General features: G+C 42.6%; 1 protein-coding gene across 1 annotated transcript in view; it reads left to right on the forward strand.

Annotated features, from left to right (window-relative positions):
* Nucleotides 1-20,651, forward strand: part of LOC129187344 (aryl hydrocarbon receptor-like) — a 73,069-nt gene that overhangs the window by 19,426 nt on the left and 32,992 nt on the right. Inside the window, exon 3 of the mRNA XM_054786462.1 lies at nucleotides 15,794-15,897. Coding sequence (XP_054642437.1) covers nucleotides 15,794-15,897 — 104 coding nt within the window. The remainder of the gene's footprint in view (nucleotides 1-15,793; nucleotides 15,898-20,651) is intronic.

The raw sequence follows: 20,651 nt of genomic DNA on the forward strand, positions 1-20,651 counted from the left end.
GTGGAAAGCGGCCAACGCAACTTTTTGGCCCTGTTTTGTGCGTACGCAAGCTTTATAGAGAACAGGAACGATTCTTCAGACCATAGGCTTCTCTCGCCTTGCTGCCAGAGACCTACGTAGCAGCACTTCCTCTAGGGGTGCTTTCAGCTACCAGCATGCCTTGCGGCACACTTGAGAAGTTGCTCAGGTGACGTGCTCAGATTGAACTTAATTATTGCTGATTGCCATAGCAGTAGTAGCTGCATGCTGCATGTTGTACTGCTGTTGTCGTGTTTGGAGTTGGTGTTCTGTCGAGTGACACCAACCCCGCAGGTTTGAGACCACCTGATCTAACAAATTTTTATTCTGGTCTGAAAATGGCCCACTTTGCACAACCCTGACATAGATGCCTGTTGGATTCCGGTCTATTTGATGCTTTACTTTCAAAATAACAGCGCAGTTGTACCACTCTGTCTCCGTCCAGTGGGTAACTGTCATTGTTCAACGCGGCCCCACCCTTTTTATCGGGCTTAATACTGGCGGGTTAATGCTGTCCAAATATAGCAGCGTTACATGATTGAGAGTGCTGCTGTTGTTATGTCATGTGACCTGACAGCGGCGTAAACAAACAAGTGAATGCTCCATAACGCATCATATTTTAGCGTTTAAGCAAGGCTGCGTAATGAGCTTGTCCGTCGTGCTAACAGTGACCCGAATCCTTGTGGCTAAAAATAAATCTCTCGTGACCAGCGGGTGAAATTGTCACCGTATTTCTGCCTTGTTGTCGTTCAGCATCCCAAATCGCCCCCACAATTGCTTGAAAACGTTCTTCTAGGGCGTCTTTGGCTGGAGTTGTGCGTTTTTGTTCTCGAGCGGCCTGCGTCGGTGGCGCTCTGGGACTGTGCCAAGACGACATGTAGGGATTGGGGAGGGAATTGAAGCGGCACAAGCCCAGAACATCCCCACTAATCCGGTTGTAAATAGCATGATGCCACAAATTGAAAATGGGCGAATATTTGCAAAATATTTGCGGTTGCTTGGATGCTGTGGGGGTTTTTTGGGCTCTAAAAAGCCTGGGAGTTATCGCCTAGCAAAGCCACCCTGGAGACGTGACGCCATGCTTTCTGCTAAAGGCTGAATGAGCAAAGCCCACGGCTGACATGGCCTCAGGAGACCCCGAAAAACCAAGGTGTTGGCAGCCTCACGCTGCAAAACGTTCTTTTTAGATGATGTTCACATTCGGTTAAGGGAAATTCGTTTATTCTAGAAAAAATAAACAATCTCACAGTCAACTTTGGCCTTCATAACTAATACGCCGATGTTTGCTCTTCAACGCGGCGCTCCGGTACAGCGACCGCATTACTGCAGGCACTGTGCCGATCCGCCTGTCCACCTCACGCTCCAACCTTCAAGACCCCCAGGTACTTGAACTCCTCCAGCCGATGAGACCATCAGGACCAGAGACCTGATCCTAAGGCCACCGAACCGGACTCCCTCGACGCCTTGGCTGTACATGGAAATATTATGATTGTTTCTCATAATATTACAACTTTACAACCCAAAAACCCCCAACATATTTTTATTCTGTAATAAAACCTTTCCTCATAATATTCCAAGTTTATTCTCATAAAATTATAACTTTTCCTTCATTTGATTACAACTTTTTTCCTTTCCATACTTTGACTTTATTTGCGGCCCACGGCTGTGATTTCATTGGCCCGCAGCACAGTCTAAAAATGTATTTTAACATGAAAGCTTAAAAAAAAAAACAGCAGCAAAAATGTAATCTAGCAAGAAAAAAACAATAAAGTCACAGTATGAAGAAAAATGTCATTTTAGTAGCATGAAGTTGAAACATGAAAGAAAAAAAGGTTGTTTTTTAAAAATCCAAAACAATAAAGTAGTAAAGATGTATTTTTTGGAAACTTAGGTTGGGGGAAAATGTCAAAATACATCATTTACAAGTCAAAATATTACAAGAAAATATACAAGAAGAAAGTTGAAATATTTGGAAAATTAAAAAAAAGCAACATCAGAAATTAAAAAGTAAAATTTAAGTAACAATGTTGAAATAAAGACAAAATACATTATTTTTTTAAAAAGATAGAAAGTTATAATTCCCAGAAGAAAATTGAAAAGAGGAAAGTTGAAATGAAATAGTTGGGACATTTAAAAAAAAAACAGCAGAAATGAAAAAAAACAGCTTTTTTACAGCTAATTTTACGGGAATAAAGTCAAAATATTAAGAAAAGAACTCATAATCGAATGAAGAACAAAAGTCGCAATTTTTACAAGAATCAACTGGCATTATTATGGAAAAAACTCAATTTTAGTAGCATTTCACCAGCATCACAAAGGTGGAATGCAGTTTTTTGTTGAGCTTCTTAGTGTCGCTTCTTAGCATAGCTCTACGTGTTGGTTTACTAAATATCAACGTGGCCCTTGCATCCTTTCATTTTTCAGCATGTGACCCTCACGAGAAAAAGTTTGGACACCCCTATAGTATGCCAACCGGAGATTGCACGCGAACCGAGGCAAAATTGTGGCATAAAATTTTCGAAATCACAGGTAAAGTATCAAGGGTAAGGCATCTTTAAAGCTTCCTCCATGAGGCTACCTCCGAAGCATGGCAATAATCAAATTCATAGCGTGTGTCTTGCTATATGCAAGGTTAGTTGAGTTTAGTCCCAGTGACTCAATGATATCTGACGGTAATCAGACCACTATTTTAGTCAACATCGTTGTGGACATGTAATGCTGAAGTATGACGAGCTCTCAGATTTTCAGGGTCGCCGCTTTCATTCATCAACCCGTCGGAGCATACGTCCCCTTTTCATCCCGCCACTTTTGCCTCGTGGACCTTTGGTTATTCCTTTTATTTAGGGATGTCCGATATTGAATGCTGTCCAACTCTCAATTTCCGATTCCGATATCAACCGATGTGTGTGTGACGTCTGATATCTCCTGTCGTGGAGTCTTTGTCTAGCCATTAGCTCAACATGCTAACCTGTTTAACGCTTGAAGATCAGATATCTGTTGAGAAGCTAATGCACACAGCATCAGCCAGTACCTTCTCGACGTGGCTGTAAACAACACCGTACACAAACATGTCAAACATCTGAGAAATACTTGCGATTGGGCATGGCAAAGCGTGGCTCCGGGAACTCCATGTTTGTGGAATCCGGCATGTTGCGCGATAGAAAAGTGCTGGCTGTCCAGTGCGATACACACATTTCCCAATTGATGGCTCTCGCCCTGGGAACTGGAAGTATTGAAGGACGAAGTCTTGGTTCCGCCTCGCATAACCAACGCCTTGCAGTCGTTGCAAATCACAAGTTTAATATCTGAAGGAGACGCCAGAGACATAACGTTGGTCAGGAGCCAGCTAACTTGTTACTGTAGCCGCCAAAGCTTGTTTACGCGCTTCGTGATGTGGTTTGATGAGATCATTTGCACGCCGGCTCCGTCGTACAGGAGCCTATAGGCTACAGCACTTTCTACATCCGCTTTTCATTACAGGGAAAACCCCGATACCAATATTGACTGATACAGTTTTCCCTCGTTTATCGCGGGGGATAGGTTTCCAAAATAGCCTGCAATAAGTGAAATCAGCGAAGTATCCAACTTCTTTTTTTTACAGTGATTCTATATGTTTTAAGGCTGTAAAAGCCCTCACCTTACACTTGATACACTTTACTCAGACATGTGTTGACATTTTCTCTCATTTCTCTCTTGTTGAAACACTTAAAAAAGATCAGACCTTCATTTGAATTTTAATGATCAACCTACACAAGAAATGATTAAGTGACTCGCGCATGTTTCACTCCCCTGGCCGTGCCTCTTCGCTGTTCAATTGTGCCGTTTTTGTGTCCTTGTTGAAGCGTGTTGCTCACTGCCGTTGTGTTTTACTACTCCTCGTCGTCCTGCGTGGGCCGAGGATTCATTTGTTCCGCGGGGGCGCCCTGCCGCCACGTGGCTTCTTCCTTCCTTCGGCGTGTCCGGGGGGTCCAGCTTTTTGTGCGGTGGCTGGCTTCCTCCATTTGGGTGCGGAGCGGTGTCCGTTAATGCTGGATGAACCACGCTCCGAATCCCTGCACATGTCACATCATTGGAGGGGTCTTGATCATGGGATACAGATTTAAAGTCTGGCCGTTTAGCTGAGTGGTGAAGTTGAACCAAACGGATTTCTGTTGATGAAATTTATAACGCACACAATAAAGTAAAATTAGCATGGTGCTACGGTAATGCTGTCCTGTCTGGATGCAACTACAGTGGTACCTCGGTTAACGTCCGCCTCGGTTAGCGTGTTGTTTGGTTAACAACCCAAATTTTTGCTTGCGTTCGCCCGCTTGTTTCGCGTCCAAAATGCCATCCGGTTTGTTCACGCCGCCATCTTGGATCACGTGCACAAGACGAAATCTTGCGATACTTTGCTGGTGATCGCACAACGTATTTTAAAACAACAGCAGATGTAGCAAACACATGGACCACACAAAAGACACAGGTGATGGACCGTACCGAGATGAGGGTGCAAGACCTCCAAATTTTGCGGCTTAAAGATAAGACGGTCATCATTTCAGAGGTACACTGCCACTCAAAAGTTTTAGAACACCATAATATTCCAGTTATTTATTGAAATTCAAGTCGTTCAAGTCCAATGAATAGCGTGAAATGCTACAAAGGTCAGGTAGTGAAGTGCCAGTGGTTCAAAAAACTGAAAATAATGTGTATTTCAGAATGATACAAAAAGGCCCGTTTCGGGGACCACAAAATGGATCAACAACTTAAAGCGGTACTGCAGAAATGGAGGTTTTTCAAGCCTTAGCAGTTGGTCCAGCTCATTCCTACGCGTATTCCAAGGTGTGGAGTACTTACTAGCGCCTCTGTCTGCCTAAAAACAGTGTTCGGAAGCCACTGTGGTACTATGCCCTCGTGAACATCAGTTGAACAGCATTGTACTGGACAAAGTCGTTTGATGCTCCAAAAATGGCAAGAAAAAAGGGAATTAACAATGAAAGAGAGACACACCATCTTAATACTTAAAAATGCTGCTTTTTCCTCCAGAGAAATTGGAGTGTTCTAAAACTTTTGACCGGTCATGTATGTAAATGTGACGGGAGTAGCTCCGTCATCGGCTGCGAGCACACACATCTACTGCGGTTCCGACGTAGCGGTCTATCAACCCGGCGGCGCCTCAAGGGTGACACTCTGTGTTTCTGCCTGTCTCATTTTAAATCCATTTGTAATTATTGTCTATAGAACGTTTGTTGTGTAGGGATGTCTGATATTGGCTTTTTTACCGGCATCCGATATGCCGATATTGTCTCAATTTCCCATTCCGATATCAGCTGATACAGATATGTGTAACATCACATATCTTACGTTGTGGTGACCCACAGTATTGTTTTAGACATTCACCAAGTGACAACAGTGACAAAAACAAGGCAGCACAAGCTAACGAGTTGGCTAGCGTCGGTGCTATCTGCGCCGGCCACACAATTTACGTAGTGATCGCACCAGATGCCTCGACAACGGCCAGTACGGAAGCCCATAGGCCTATATACAGCAGTTTTTTAAATTATATCCACCGATATTACATTTTTATGCCAATGTCAGGCCAGTAATATTGATGGGCTGATATCATTGGACATCCCAAGTTTTGTGTTAACATTTTTGGGTGTCTGGAATGGATGAATTGGATTTACGTTATTTTGTAAGGGAAAATTTGCTTTAGTTAGAGTCCGTTTTGGTTTGAGTCTGACCTTCCGGAACGGATTAACGACGTTAACCGAGGTGCCACTGTATTTCCTACTCCGACGCAGTGTGGACGCAAATTTTTTCATCCCCCCCCCCCCATTCCTGTTTGGAACCTGTGACTCAAAGTAATAAAGTTACACCCACAATGCTGTCGTCATTAACACCAGACTACGAGAACGCGTGCCTTCGCCTCTAAAAACAAACATTTCTAGAAATGAAGAGCTGTTCAAGCAGAGCCATACGATCTAGTAGCAAATATGGAGCCCCCATGTCAACTTCATCGCGTTAAAATGATTCATTATTAATGTTCATATGCTGCGCCCCCATGGAAATAGAGTGCAGTGACACAATGAAGGACACATACAAGAATGTATTCATGCAGACTGACAAGGTGTAAGAAGGCAGACAGACACGTTAGAAGCGGTTTTGTTTTGTTCCGAGGATGAACGGAGATACAGCACAGTATGTGTTTCAAGTTGGATGTACATACAGTATATGGTGTCGGAATTGCACTGCCGTTGATGTGTTGCGGTAGGAATAAAGTAATAAAAGGGCGCCAGACTTTGGCACCAGACTGTGTGACTGTGTGGGGACGCCACAATGTGCCCCCGTCTGCCCGAGGATAAAACTCTTTCCCTCCCCCTCTACGCCCATTTCCTCAGAATGAACATGCATTTGAGTTGAATTGGCACAGGGGCACATAAACAAGGGCCTTTTTTAAATTTTATTTTGGGGGTTTTGGGACCCCCAAAATCAGGGAATTCTATTGTTGAATGAATTTTTCTGTGAACTCCTGCTGCACTAAAGAAGAGGTCAACTCATCCTGAGGTTGTGTAAAAATTGTCAGAGTTCATAAATAGGGATGCTCCAATCAGCATTTGATGCTGCTGATTCCGATACGGATTGTCCGTGAGTGAAATCGGCCGATATTGATACCAATCACACGAATCATTAATAATTTTTCAATTTATTTATGATGATTGCTATTTGCCAGGGGGGCTGCCAGGGGAAGTCGGGTAATTACTAATTAAATTACTAATTAATTAATAAAAAGTGGGATGGGCGGGGCTTAGAATTCCTGGCCACACCCCTGCTATTGGCTATATGATATGGAAAAAGGAACCATGAAATCACCTTAATTTAGGCCTAAATTAGACTTACTTTTTCAAGAGAACGTATCTCACTTGTCAACCTTCCGGAGGATGAGATGCCTTCTTTAAGGAGACTTTGGATGTGAGAGTACATTGCTTGATGGAACTCTAGCAGGACTCCCAGTAGCACGAAGGTTTTTCGGGTTATTTGCTTAGCCTGTTGACCGTCACACACATACGGGTGAGTGTTGTCCATCCTTTTGGCTGCGTTAGCTGCCGTTTGACAGACGATCACACGGTGAGCCTCTGAAACTCACCATACTCCGTCAAGTGTTTGTTCTTCAAACAACGTACTAAATTAACGTGCTACCCTCACGAGGTAAGTTCCTCATGGCAGACATGTTTGTTTTGTTTTAGTGCGCATCCGCAGCATGAAGGAACGTGGGAGGGGCCAAGATGTTAGGGCAGGACACTACACTGCACGCCGGCTGCAGACTTTTGCGATCGGCGTAGAAAGGCGTTTATCAGCATATTCCAATCTCATACTTTTTAATGGAAATGGGGCGTTACTGATCGGTGGCTGATCGATCGGAGCATCCCTACTCATAACATGGTTTGCTAAAAGTGTGAGGTGTAGCTTACTCACCTTACATAAGCTCGGAATCTGCCAAAAGGCCCTGGAAGGACGTCCAGACAAAGAAGTCATGTCACGTTGTTATCGTTTAGAACTCAATTTAACGTATTTGTGGCAATACTTTTCATCAAAAACAGAATCCTACGAAAACCAGGGCGTACAAAAAACGAAATTCCACCGCGGTTCAATGTCCAACAATCATTTGGCAAGCTTCCTGTCTTGTTTCGTTGCTGCGGCTGGCTAAAATCGCAGCCAATAATGAGGTCTTGCGTGGATGTTGAATTCCAAGCTAAAGCGGCGGTAAAGGAGACTGCAGTCGAGGACGCGAGCGTTGTCGAGTCATGTCATGTAAGGTCACTCATGGCTTTCCACGCGTATTGCTTCTTATCTTTATGTCCCATTATGCTAAAATAAGCGCATTTTGGAATGCCAAGATGTTCTATGCAGTTGACTGGAAACGCCGGCGGGGGACTGCGGGAGCGCTATTATGCCCTCATGTATGTTATGGCAGCGGGGAATGTAAATTTTTCATTGCGTACACTTGTGCCCACTGAAGCTTGCTAACAAGATCTGCTCATTGTCCTCCGCTGGCCATTCAAGAGGCTTTGTGTTGGCCCACTTTTAAGAGCGGGATTAAGCTACCTGCGATTTATGATGTGGCGGCTAAACTAACAATAACACACGGCATGCAAACATAATGTTAATAATACAAGAACAACACAAATTAGTACGGTATTTTGACGCAAAGGGACTTGCCTTGAGGCACTAACATCAGGGGTAGGAACCTATGCCTCGGGAGCCAGATGCATCTCTTTTGATGACGGCATCTGTACACATTTTGTAAAATGATCTCCATTAATTACATTTTTTTTTAATATTTCGTAAAAAGACAAAATAGTAATTATTTTTTATGTAAAATTATCTTCATTTGAAAAAATATAATTATTATTAGTTTTCTTAAAAATAGAAAAAATGCAATTATGTTTTTTTTCAAACAGAGATAATAGATAATGGAAAAAATATTTTTCTTAACAAGAGAAAAAAATATATGTAAAATGATTGCCATTTTAAAAAGTATTTACATATAGATAATTATTAGTTTTCTTAGAAATAGAAAACAAATATTTTGTTATCATAACATTGTTACGCCCAAGAACTACGTTACTGGCATAGTGACACCTCACCACACCACAGTGGCTATCTACTAGCCAGCTAGCTACTAGTTTCACCACACACTCGCTCACAATGCCTCAGGCCAGTAACGAAAGGTAAAGTTACATATTGGAGCTGCCGCCACTGCTGCTGTGTTTTTGTTTTTGATGCTAGGTGTAGCGTTCCTTTCTATGTTGCTATGTGAAATCAATGCACCCAGGAAGGAAGCTCCCAACATATTGGAAGTATTCCATGTTACCATGAATGTCCCTGTTACTACATGCTCACAGCATGGATAGAAAACCATAAAACTTAGTTGGAGGTTTTTGGAGGTGTTTTAATAGCTAATAGCAGCCTTTCTAGGTGGAATAGGTGTGTCCCATTACGTGCATTAATTACATGCCTCTTCTTAGCTGTTTTTACGTCAGCCTCTGGCTTTATGGTGTTGTCTGTGACCCAGAGGATGCAGACAGCAGGACCAAGTGCAGGTAAAAAGTCTGTTTTATTGATAAAGATTGCTACAGTGCAGCGGCAGGATACCAACAAAAGCGTACATATGACAGTTCTCCAACAAGGGGAGAAGCATGTGCATTGAATACCTAAAGGAAAACTAGAGGCAGGTGCGTGTAACTAAGAATGTAAAGACAGGAGCAAACTGAATGGAACAAAACAGGAAGTGACTACAAAATAAGGGCATGAAAACAGAAACTAAGGCACAAAAGGGAAAACAAACAAAACTGTCACTCGGGCTAACTCACGGATCGTGACAGTACCCTCCCCTCAAGGACGGATCCCAGACGTCCTAAAAAGTTCGACGTCAAAGAGGGATAGGTGGTGGGAGGATCGGTGGCGGGACAACAGGCCCGGCGAGGCCAGCAGGACCCCCCTGGGGACAACATGCAAGGCGGATCCGGCAAATGAGGACCCCGCTGGTAGCCTACCCGTGTCATTGAGAGGTAGAGAAGTAAACTTCCCTCCTTTAATGAAATAGCTCGCTAGTTCTGCAGAGACAGAGACTTATTATAGTCTAAAATTGTTGGTCTTCCTTAAAAATGCACACATTTAGTTACATTTAATGTGAAAAAATATTATTTGGCTCTCACGGAAATACATTTTAAATAAAAATGTGGTTCCCAACCAATGCTGTAGTACAGTCTGTTTATTCCATCTTTTAAAAACTCTTAATATATCAGTCAGTTTGAATTGGCTAATTCTATGAAACGTGGCCAAGATTTTTTTTGTTTTTTTGGTTATTATTTTGAAAATTTCATGATGGAATAGCACCGTGATTCCCAACCTTTTCACTGGCCCGCACACGGAAAACACGTGAACCAGTATCTGGAAGCACAGAATAAAACGTCTTACTCTGAATGACTTATTTCTCGCCTGCTTGATATAGTTAAGGGATTATTATATACATTATTTTTATAGAAACGATTCTATTAATGAATTTAATTGATTTAAATATATGTATTTTATTCGTTTATTTGATGAATTTAACTCTTCATTGAATGTTGATGAATGGAATTATGGTGTACGTCTCCGTTCTTCTGCGCTGTACTCCCTGCAGGCGCTGTTCACATGTTGAGTGAGGTGTTCACGTGCACTGCGTAACTCTGAGTGTTAGGCTTTCAGACACCAATGAAGCGGCGCAGGTTTTATTTTATTCACAAACGCCCGATGGCAATTTGCGTACCCAGCTTTGGGAAGCTAGGGGATAGGAGATTTGCATGTGTGCCTCCACCATTGACTCCCATTAGAACCACTTATCATTACACTTGATGAGAAACCGATCTGGGGCTTCAGGCTAAAAAGTGTAACTTAATTAATTGAAAAAAAACATTTAAAAATAAATGTTGGGGGCACAAGGAACATGTTTAAATATTCAAGGCTGTGCACACAAAGGACGTGAAACCACAAAGACGAGATGACATGATGTCCTTTCACAGCCGACGCTATTTATTCTTGGTAGCTAACACGGTGACTAACGACTCCCCACGCCATTGGCTGACAAGCGTGTCGGATTAAGTCGCACGCAGTCGTCAACAGCCGGTCTCGTTTGGGAATAGGGTCAGGGGGGTCCGACCAAAGCCTTGTCCCGTGTGACGGTCCGAGCCCCGTGTCGCACCAAGTCCGTACGCCGGGCCGACACAAGCGTACTCCTTGTTAACCTCCTTTGTGGACAACAAAAGATCTGACCCAGAACCCAGTCACCCAATCATGTCATACGTCACCCCCCTGGGTTAAAGGCCATCACGGGTCGCAGGCCGGGGCTCCCGCAGGGGTCAGAGATGAACGTGCTTGACCGCTGCTTGGGTTCTCATGTCCAACAATGTGGAGACCTCATGACAGACATGTTGGTTATGACTGTGTCCTTCAGATCCGTCATTCTCAACTGGTGGGCGGCCACTCAACAGTGGGTCTCGAAGAGGACTTTTTGTTTCTTTCTGTTTCTAAAAATACTCCTACAGGTGGTGACAACACTGTGCTGTGGTGTTCTTGTTTTTTCAAGAAAATGGCGTAGCATCATGATTTCACTCCAAATTAGGCTGAAGACAGGTGAACAGATTTCTTGGTTCCGCTTGACTGATTGTGAGGACAATAAGGAGTGCATTTCAGGCTTGTTTATGCACAAAAGCTCGCGTTTGAAACTCAGAGTTGAGTTGTACCACTGGTTAACTGTGCTCAAGCCTTCTCTTTAAAAGAGCACCAGAATGAAGCCAAAAACACCCTTCCCACGATTGTGGGATGGCGCTATTGGCACGTTCCAAGCTGGACGGGTTGTCTTGCTGTCGCCAGGGTGTTTGGAGTGCACCGCTCTACCATTACTCATCTTGCTGAGCGATACCACGCCATTGGTTCCTCTAACGACCACCCTTGTACTGGTCGCCCCCGTGTAACGACCGAGGCACAAGATCCTGAGGATTTGTTGTATTGCGGAAATAACATCTGTCCAATATGTGACAATAATTGGACAACTCCAGAAAATACGACAGTGACCTGCTGAGTCCCCCCCCCCACCCCCCCAACAATACCCATCATCAGATTTGTCAGTCTGTAATTGCCTAATTCTGGGAGTAACAAAGAACCTCAAGTTGAAATGAATTCTCTCCTCAGTGGGGAACTAGTTGTGGTATACCGTGTTTTGCATGTTTGTGCAATCCTCCTCACTTAGGCTTATGTTTGTAGCTTGTATCTTTTTCCCAACTATTTTCGACATACAGAGACCTGCACCTTTTTTACTCAGTACACTTGACATGTTTTTCAAAGCAGGATCTCAGCTGTAAACATCTAGAAAAGTCCTGTTTCTTTATACGGTGTGTTTCTGTGAGTTGTTGACAGGTTTTCCGTTCCCAAGCTCTTTTCAAATGCACTTCTGCCCCCTTGTGGCCATTTTTATGGCTTAAAATGAAACGTTAATGCATTAGTGCAGAGTTGCATCATCACCTCTTTTTGCCTATAGTGCAAAAAAAGTTGCAGAAATATCTTATTAGGATCGGACCTTCGTATAAATACACCTTTGGTGTTGAAAGAGTTCATCGGCATGAACAATTGCTAATGCTAGTAATTACTAGCATGTATATGAGGTTTTTGCTGTAAATTTGCATCAAGCTGCTGCATTTGGTTGGTGAATGTCACAGAGAAATTATGACACAGCGTTCCTGTTCCTGTTCCTGTTCCAGTAACGACTGACCATCATCTATATGAACAAGGTTTGAGTCCTGATTGACTGTGGAAGCCAGCGCTAACGTAGCCAAACGGACTTTTGCGCCTTACAGCACGCAACTATGGTGCATTCAAGGGCCGCTGAACAAATTACAACACCTCAACGCTTGATGAACAACATGATCAGTGAAGCATAAAAACAAGTACAAATGGTGTGCTTTCTAACAGTGGTGCATGTGTGCTGTACATTTTACCTGTATTATCACCTATTTACTGATCCAAACACAACATTGGAAGTTGAAATGTGACCTGAACCCAATGTGTACCCCTTGTGGTACACAATAATATCGTCTGTGAGCCACTCAGGGGATTATCAGCACTGTTGGGTTGAGAGGAAACCTCTACAATCAATTAGTATTTGACTTGTACTGCGAATCATTTTTATGGCAACCCTTACGAAGTTAGACAACAGTTAGGTTGTCTGTTAGAGGATTACGTACGCAGTGAGTCACGATCTTTAGTATCTTTTATGTCTTTTCGTCCGGGGATTGTCAAGTGGTGGGTCGCAACCAAAAAGCGGGTCACAGAGGCCTTTTCAGAGGGTCTCTGGTGGGTCTCTACAGAGACTTATTGAAGTCACACCCACTAAATTTAAACATTACACATAATTTTTTTTAAAAAATCTTTTGATTAAATGAATGCTTTTTTTCCTAGACAGCGTCGAACAGTGCGTGCGAAAAGGCTAGTTAAACAGTAGCCTACTAGAAAAGTAATTTGTCCCCGTCTTTCTGCTGGGAAGTAAAACCACTAAAATCGTCTTCTTCAGCATCACAATTGAATAGCCTCATAATTCCTTCATCACACACTTTGTCAGTCTCTCTCTCTCTATGTCTCCCTTTCGTTGCCCCTCTGGGAGTCACTTTGGCCTCGAGGCAAGTCAGCCATTTAGCTTGAGCTATCCTTTCATTAAGCAGAAGTCCAGCCTTTCGAAACCTGTGGGTGATAGTGGACAGTTGGCGGTCTGAGCAGTCCGAACCGAAACTGTAGTAATTCAACACTTGATCAAACGTACTTAAGATGCGTGAGGGATTGCTGCCTAAGACTCCAAATGTGATATTAGCTTCCACGTCACACTTCCTGAAACTGCACTGTATCATGGGAAATGTCATTTTTAGCCACACAGGAGCCGCATCAAGGTGCAAGCAGCAGTGTTCAAAGCGTGAGAAAAAAGTAGCGGCTTATACACTCGAAATTATGGTAATTTATTAGATTAGTTTCAAACGACGAATGTAGCAAAAGAAGAAAGTAGCATATGAATAATCTCAATATAAAATGTATGAAAAATATGGTAATGGTTTAATTTACCGTATTTTCCGGACTAGTCATTACTCGTTCTGGAGTATAAGTTGCACCAGCCAAAAATGCACAATGAAGAGAGGGAATAAAAATATATAAGTTGCACTGGACTATTAGTCGCATTTTGGGGGGGAAATCTGATAAAATCAGAGAGCATCTTAAAAGGCAAGTTATAGTAATAATAAAATGGAGAACAACATGCTCAACAGGCGTCTGTTAACATAACGTAACGTGTATAGGGCCTCAGTTGTCTTCATAAGTTGATGTTTACGTTGTAAATTTTCAGTGGTACAGGAGTGATCGGAGTGCGCTCTTGCGGCTGTCGGTGTGAAAATATTAGTCACTCTGGAGTACAAGTCGCAGGACCAGCCAAACCATGAAAAAAAAAATGCGACTTATAGTCTGGAAAATATGGTATCTTGAACATGCATACAAGTTACATTGGAATGCATCACATCGTACAATTCACAGTTCCACATGTCCAAAAAGATGAAAGGGTTAATACAGTAGTTGACAGGAACGTAGTTGGACGATGAGCGAGTACCACCCTTGTTTCTTCAGTTTCTTGTTCATTTGAATGCCTGATACAACTAAGGGTACCTTTGTTTGGACAAATATAACAATGGCAACAAAAATAGCTCATAAGAGTGACATTTTTTGGCAGTACAATGCTATTGCTTCGGCTGCCGTTGTCAACTCCATTTGTGTCCACGTCACCTACATCACCCATGTCACCTCTGTCTTTTGCGATGGCGTCACTACTAAAGGCAGAGCCACCGCCAGACAAGCTCTGTGACAGCGTTAGCTGCCTGGATTTTTTTGTCTCCGCTCGATTTCTGCATGTGTTTCGCCATTTTCCTCTCTCGACACACAATCTGTCTTCCTCACAGACAATCTGTCTCGGCCGGTTGGAGGAAAAGAGAACTGTTGTCCCTTACTGGGACAGAAATACATTACCTACAAGTCAGAAATTCACACGAGAAGATGAGTAAGACTTTGATCTGTAGCTCCCACGAAAAAAAGCAAAAGACATCTTTGGCAGTCGACGTTACTTTTTGAAAACTGGCAGTGAAAGAGTTAAGAAAAGCATGGAAGTTGCTAGATATCAGCTCTTAAATGAAACTCTTGTGAGCTATATTTGTTATCAGGATTTTCTCCTGTAATGAAAACCGATATTGAAAAAAATGCTGTATAGATGGACATTTTAATGAGTGCAAGCCCACCTCGTTTGCGCTTTCCACAGGCTCTTGTGTTCCTGGCCGCTCTGACTGTACTGAACTCGGCTAGCCCCACTTTAGCATCTGGGACGCTAGCTCTTAGCCATTCAGTGAAGCACAAACAAGCTGCCTGAAGGTCTTAACATTCTTGCCAGCTTTTGGATCTTGCTCGGTAGTGAATTTCCGTTTCCCATTACAATAGACGGTACCGAAAGCTTGAATTCCCACTTCCTTGCTAGCCGCTTGACTTTCATCTTAGCCTCGGCTCCGATGCCTCCATACTGCTTCTTTACCTCCATGGGTAAACAGGGCATCACACCGATGCGGGACGTCGCTTTCATGGCACGTAAAAATGTGCTTGAACAAACAAACAGATTGAAAAGGCAGCCACACCTGACAGCCATTTTAATTCCACGACAGGAGATATGAGTTGTGACACATATTGGTATCTGTTGATATCGGTATTAGAAATTGAGAGTTGGACAATACCGGCATGTTGGGTAAAGGCCAATATCTGACACCCCTAATATTGATATACGATGTACTCGCATTATTATGCCAAACGTTATCATTACATTCATGATAAAATGCTCTCAAAATAATGTTGACAATAATATCGTTTATCTGCAATAATTTGCAGGACAATTATCGGCCAGCAAAAATTGTTGTCTGTCACATTCGCAGCTTCAAGGGAGCGCATGTGTGTGTGCACGGATGATGCATATGAGCGTCGTTCACCGGTTGTGTTGGTTAAAAGGACAAGAAGGTTTTAAACTTTTTAATACTCAGAAATATACACGTGATGAAAATGTCAGGATCAGTAATAGGAAAGATTGGGGGGGTGGGTTGGCAGGTAATGCCCAGTTTGACCCACAACCTAAAGTAGGCTTTGAGTTTGACACCCCTGCCCTAACCTCTTCCTGTGTCTCTCCTGTCCACAGTGGCGCTGAACAACAGAGTAACTCCAGTCGGCTTGAATAATGACGATGACAAAACATCAGGAGCGGCGGAGGCCAAGATTCCCGAGGGAGAGCTTTTGCTGCAGGTCAGTAAAGACGTAAAGTGGCCAGCGCATCCTTCCTTACGACATCGTCATGGGCTGACAACTGACAACTCTGCCTGTGTTTTGTTATTCTTTTTCGCTGACAAGTCCCCAAAAATCTATCTAGGCCAGATCCTCGCGGCGGCTTTCCGCTCGACACATCTGGCGCCGTCTGCCGTGCACTCATGCAACAAAAGTGTGCCGTTTTATGCACAAGCACAGTCTGCATTGCTGGATACCCAAAAAAAAAAAAAAATCAAATCCGTAGCCACACTAAAGCTCGGTGTTTGGGATCGCTTGCAACGCTCCCGCATCTGTTTGCTCGCCGTACAGCTTGTTGGTCAAAAGGATTACACCTCAGTTTTCATTATTCATTCGTTCCAAAGGGTCAGCCCAAACCAAAAGTACAAAAATTGGGGTATCCAATGAATCCCTTCCAGACACCCTAAAATATGAACACAAACCATTCATTTTGCAGGGAATAATTCTTCTTTTACATGCAGAAAACAATGTGAAATAAGTCGAAAAGAGGAACGGATGGAATTTACTGTCGATGCGGACTTCCCGTACATCATGGCGAGACCAAATCCAATCGTGTTTCTCACCTTCTGCATCAAATATCAGCCAGTCACAACTTTCTTTGGCCCCGTGCTGGGTTATTTATGGGGTGTCACCAGACACCCAACTCACGAGAACGAGACGATGCGCGAGAACGAGGCAAGACAAGATTTTAACATTCGTTTTAAGGAAGTAAGACTGGACGGACAATAGTTTTTTTATTTAATCGAGTCACAAGAAAGTTTTTAATGTCCCATAAACTGACCCATAAAAATGACACTAAACGAAATCCATCATCATTTATTGAGAACAAATGTTCGTCCATTTATTGTCTATGCCAGTTGTCCTCAATAGGGTATGCTGGAGCCTATCCCAGCTGACTTCGGGAGAGGCGGGGTACACCCTGGGGGCACATATAGACAAACAACCATTCACACATTCACACCTATGGACAATTGAAAGCATCCAATTAGCCTAACATGCATGGTTTTGGAATGTGGGAGGAAGGAAACCCACACATGCACGGGGAGAACATGCACACCCCAAACAGAGAGCCGAACCCAGATCTTCCAGATCTCCTGACTGTGTGGCCAACATGCTAACCACTAGGCCGCTGTCCGTTGTTTTCCTGTCAAATGATATTTTTAAAATGTACCGTGGGAAAAAAACAGTTGCAGACCACAATTTGGACACCTCTGTGTTAGGGTAACGGGACCGAGTGAAAACCCAGGGACACCACGAACGTGTGAATGTAGCTAAGCTGTTTTTATTCATTTTATCAGAAAATAAAGTATAGTTCAGATTAGCGTTGTGAAGGATAAACCGATGCAACCGGATATCCGGTTTGACAAGCGAGAGATGCAGTTGCATGGGTATCAACCTCCTGGATGGACAAGAATCAGCCATAAATGGATAGTAGAGACATGCACCGGGTATCGCAAGACTAGCAAACGCTTGACAGTCCGTCTCTTAAACAACATGAGAGCTTGGGCTGAAAGGATGCTCTGTAGCTTAGCATGACTGAAGACCAGAGTGGATGTAAATAGCAGACTAGCTAGCAGTGCACTAGCTAGTCACCAGGAAAGATTTGCAACACATCAGTAAACTTTATGCATTCCCACATCGTGTCAGCATTGGGAGCAAATATGAGCTTATAGAAAAATGGTAAAAATACGGTGTAGTAGTCTATCTGCGCAGCGTGGGACAAAGTTAAATGGTCTGTCCAACAAAGTGGGACAGTGCAATCAGATCACTGTGCTTAATCAAAAAATGTTTTTGCAGTTAATTTAGTTGCTTATTTGAACATTTTATTTCCTGGGCACACAAATGGCACCGATTGGGTGGAATGGGCCAAAGACTGCCTGATCGTTTGACGGCACAAACATTACAGATGACACCAAACATCGGATCATAAACAAGATTAGACCGTGCTCACTGACTCATATTGCAGCTTTAAAAAAGGCTACATGCACAAGATGTCATGCTGGTTTTCTTCCTCTCTGGACTGTAATGTGAGATCGGTTTGAGCCAAAACTCAACTGGCTGCCAGATCGCTTTTGATCTGCCCGAGTCATTGATTTTCCAGTCCAGTTCCTTCCAATGTTGGCATTCCAGGAGGCCAAGGTGCCGCCTGTGCAGCCTGACCGCCCGCCCACCGAAACCCGATCCTGCTGCGGAGGTTTCGGTATTGTCGAAAAGTCTACGGATTCTTCTGGCTCGCTCGTAATGAAATATGAAAGCTCATACGGAGGAACAGGCTTGGCCAGGAGATGAATATTCCTGCTCAGCCCCCCCGCTTGACGTGTGAACACAGTCAAAGATGTTTCTTTCCCGTATTTCTTTATGATGGTTAATTGGTTCCAGACCCGACCGTGATGAGTAAATATTTGCCAAGTAGGATAGCGTCTTTATAGATGGAATATTTTGGTAGTTACAGCATAGAAAACCTTTTACAACCTTCTAAATACACTTTTTAACATTATTAAAGCCCTCTAGACATGAAACAACACCCCTATAGTCACTTTTACACTCCTATTACCCAATATAGTAGACATAATAACAAAAAATAAGCCATTTAAGATGCAATATAGACTCACATACGTTTTTACATGTGCATTTTTATGCATGAAAGTGTGTAATTTAGACCAAAAATATGTAAAATTTGTTTAAATGTGCAATAGGCCATATTCAACCACGAAACAACAGATTTATTAATATATTTTGAAAAACCGCGACAGAGGGAAGATGTGAAATTGGGAGCGTGATGTGGCGAAGGACGACTGTACAGGACATTCCTTCCAGGCTTCCACCAAGAAGTCCATTCCAGACACGCCATGGCTGAGACTGAGTAGAAAAAAAATCTCCTCTCATTTTGTGTGGAAGTGGTACGTTTTTTGCTTCTTTGTACTTCTTCAACCACTGTTCGTCTCCACTTTCTTAAGTTTAGAATAAGTTAAGTGGAGAGGTTAACTTGTTAGCTCGCAAGTCGTTTCTGTAGTGATCCCGTGATGTAAACAAAGAATAATAGGAGTGTAAAAGTGACTATGGGGGTGTCATTTCATGTATATAAGGCTGTAATAATGTTAAAACCCATATTTGGAAAGTCATAAACACATTTTCTATGCTCTATGAAAATATTCAGTTTATTAATATCAAATCCTACTTCACGGCAATTCACTTATCACTTCTGGATCCAATTAACCGTTCTAAACGAGGGTCAACTATTTTGGCTATATTGGGTAATAGGAGTGTAAAGGTGACTTTTTTGTGTCTAGAGGGCTCTATTAATCTTAAAAAGCGTATTTAGAAGGTGGTAAAGAGGTTTTCAATGCTCTAACTATGAAAATATTCCATTCATAAATAAGGAATCTTACTGAGAGGTTATTCACTCATCACGGTCGGGCCTGGAACCGAATAACCGCCATAAAGGAGCGAGTACTGTACCTAAGATGGATCATATTCCACACGACTGACAGAATTTGTAATCAAAAATCAATAAATCCAAATATCACGCCTATATCGAGTAGAGACTTAAGTCCACTTGGTGGCAGTAGTGCTGGTTTATTTTATTTTCTGTATTCTATTCTATTTATATTTGATTAATCGGTTTACTAGCTAATTTATTTCATCGTAGCCGCTGAGAAATACTGTACGTCATTGTCTGTCGAGGAACCACGATGGCACCTCCCGCGCGCCACACATGACATTTCATCTGCTCAATAAGTGAATTAGTAACATGGGTGCAGTTCCTGTCGATAGAAAATGCACAATTGGCATTCTTTATTCAACAGCGTTCAGCATCACTTTGGTGGCAAATAATGTGGAATCCACAGCTTTGGCATTTGGGTGTTGATGTTTATTGTGGTGGAAGTGTGGCAGATAACTGTAGTGACTAACTGCGTGTGTGTGCGTGTGTGTGTGTGCCAAAAGAATAACATGAAGTTAGTCACTCACTCAACCCCTGGGCTGCTTTTGGGACGAGATGGCTGTGCTTGTGTGTGTGCGCGTGTGTGAGACATGTTTGTTTACACAATGTTGGTAAGAAAGGGCATGCGCGTATTTAGAGGAGGTGGAAATATCAGTGCTCCTGTTCATTGAAAGGGCTTCTTTTGTCCCATCGGAAAAGCATTTGCTCGCTGTTTTTCATTGGTTTTGAGAATTTTATTGGATTTTTAACAATGTCAATGATGAATTTGAATGCAGTAATGTTCATCTAAACAAGAGGATGTAGTAAGCCAGACATGTCCAAAGAAAAAAAAGGATGCAACTTTGCCACTTTGCTGTTTTCTGAAGATATGCTAAGAAGTTATATATATTTCAAGAAAAAGAGTGCATCTCAACTGTGTCATAAAGGTGAAAAAACCTATTACTAATATCAACTTCACTCTTTGCTCTTTTTTTTCACATTTTCGCTGTTTTTTTCCCAAATATTTCAACTTTCTTAAGTAATCTTTGTAACTTTTCTTCTCAAAATCTTAATACTTTATTCATATTATAACTTTTCCCCGCAAAACAAATTTTCCCAAAATTCCAACTTTATTTAGTTTTGTTTGTTTTTCATAATATGCCAACTTAATTTGTTTCCCATATTATTTAAACTCTATGCTACTAAAATTACATTATTTCTCATCATAGAAGTATGAGTTCATTCTTGATGGCGGGGGAGGATGCCGGACAGACCTGGGAGACCCATGTGGTGA

The sequence above is a fragment of the Dunckerocampus dactyliophorus genome, chromosome 9, assembly GCF_027744805.1.
Source record: "Dunckerocampus dactyliophorus isolate RoL2022-P2 chromosome 9, RoL_Ddac_1.1, whole genome shotgun sequence".
Taxonomy (NCBI): domain Eukaryota; kingdom Metazoa; phylum Chordata; class Actinopteri; order Syngnathiformes; family Syngnathidae; genus Dunckerocampus; species Dunckerocampus dactyliophorus.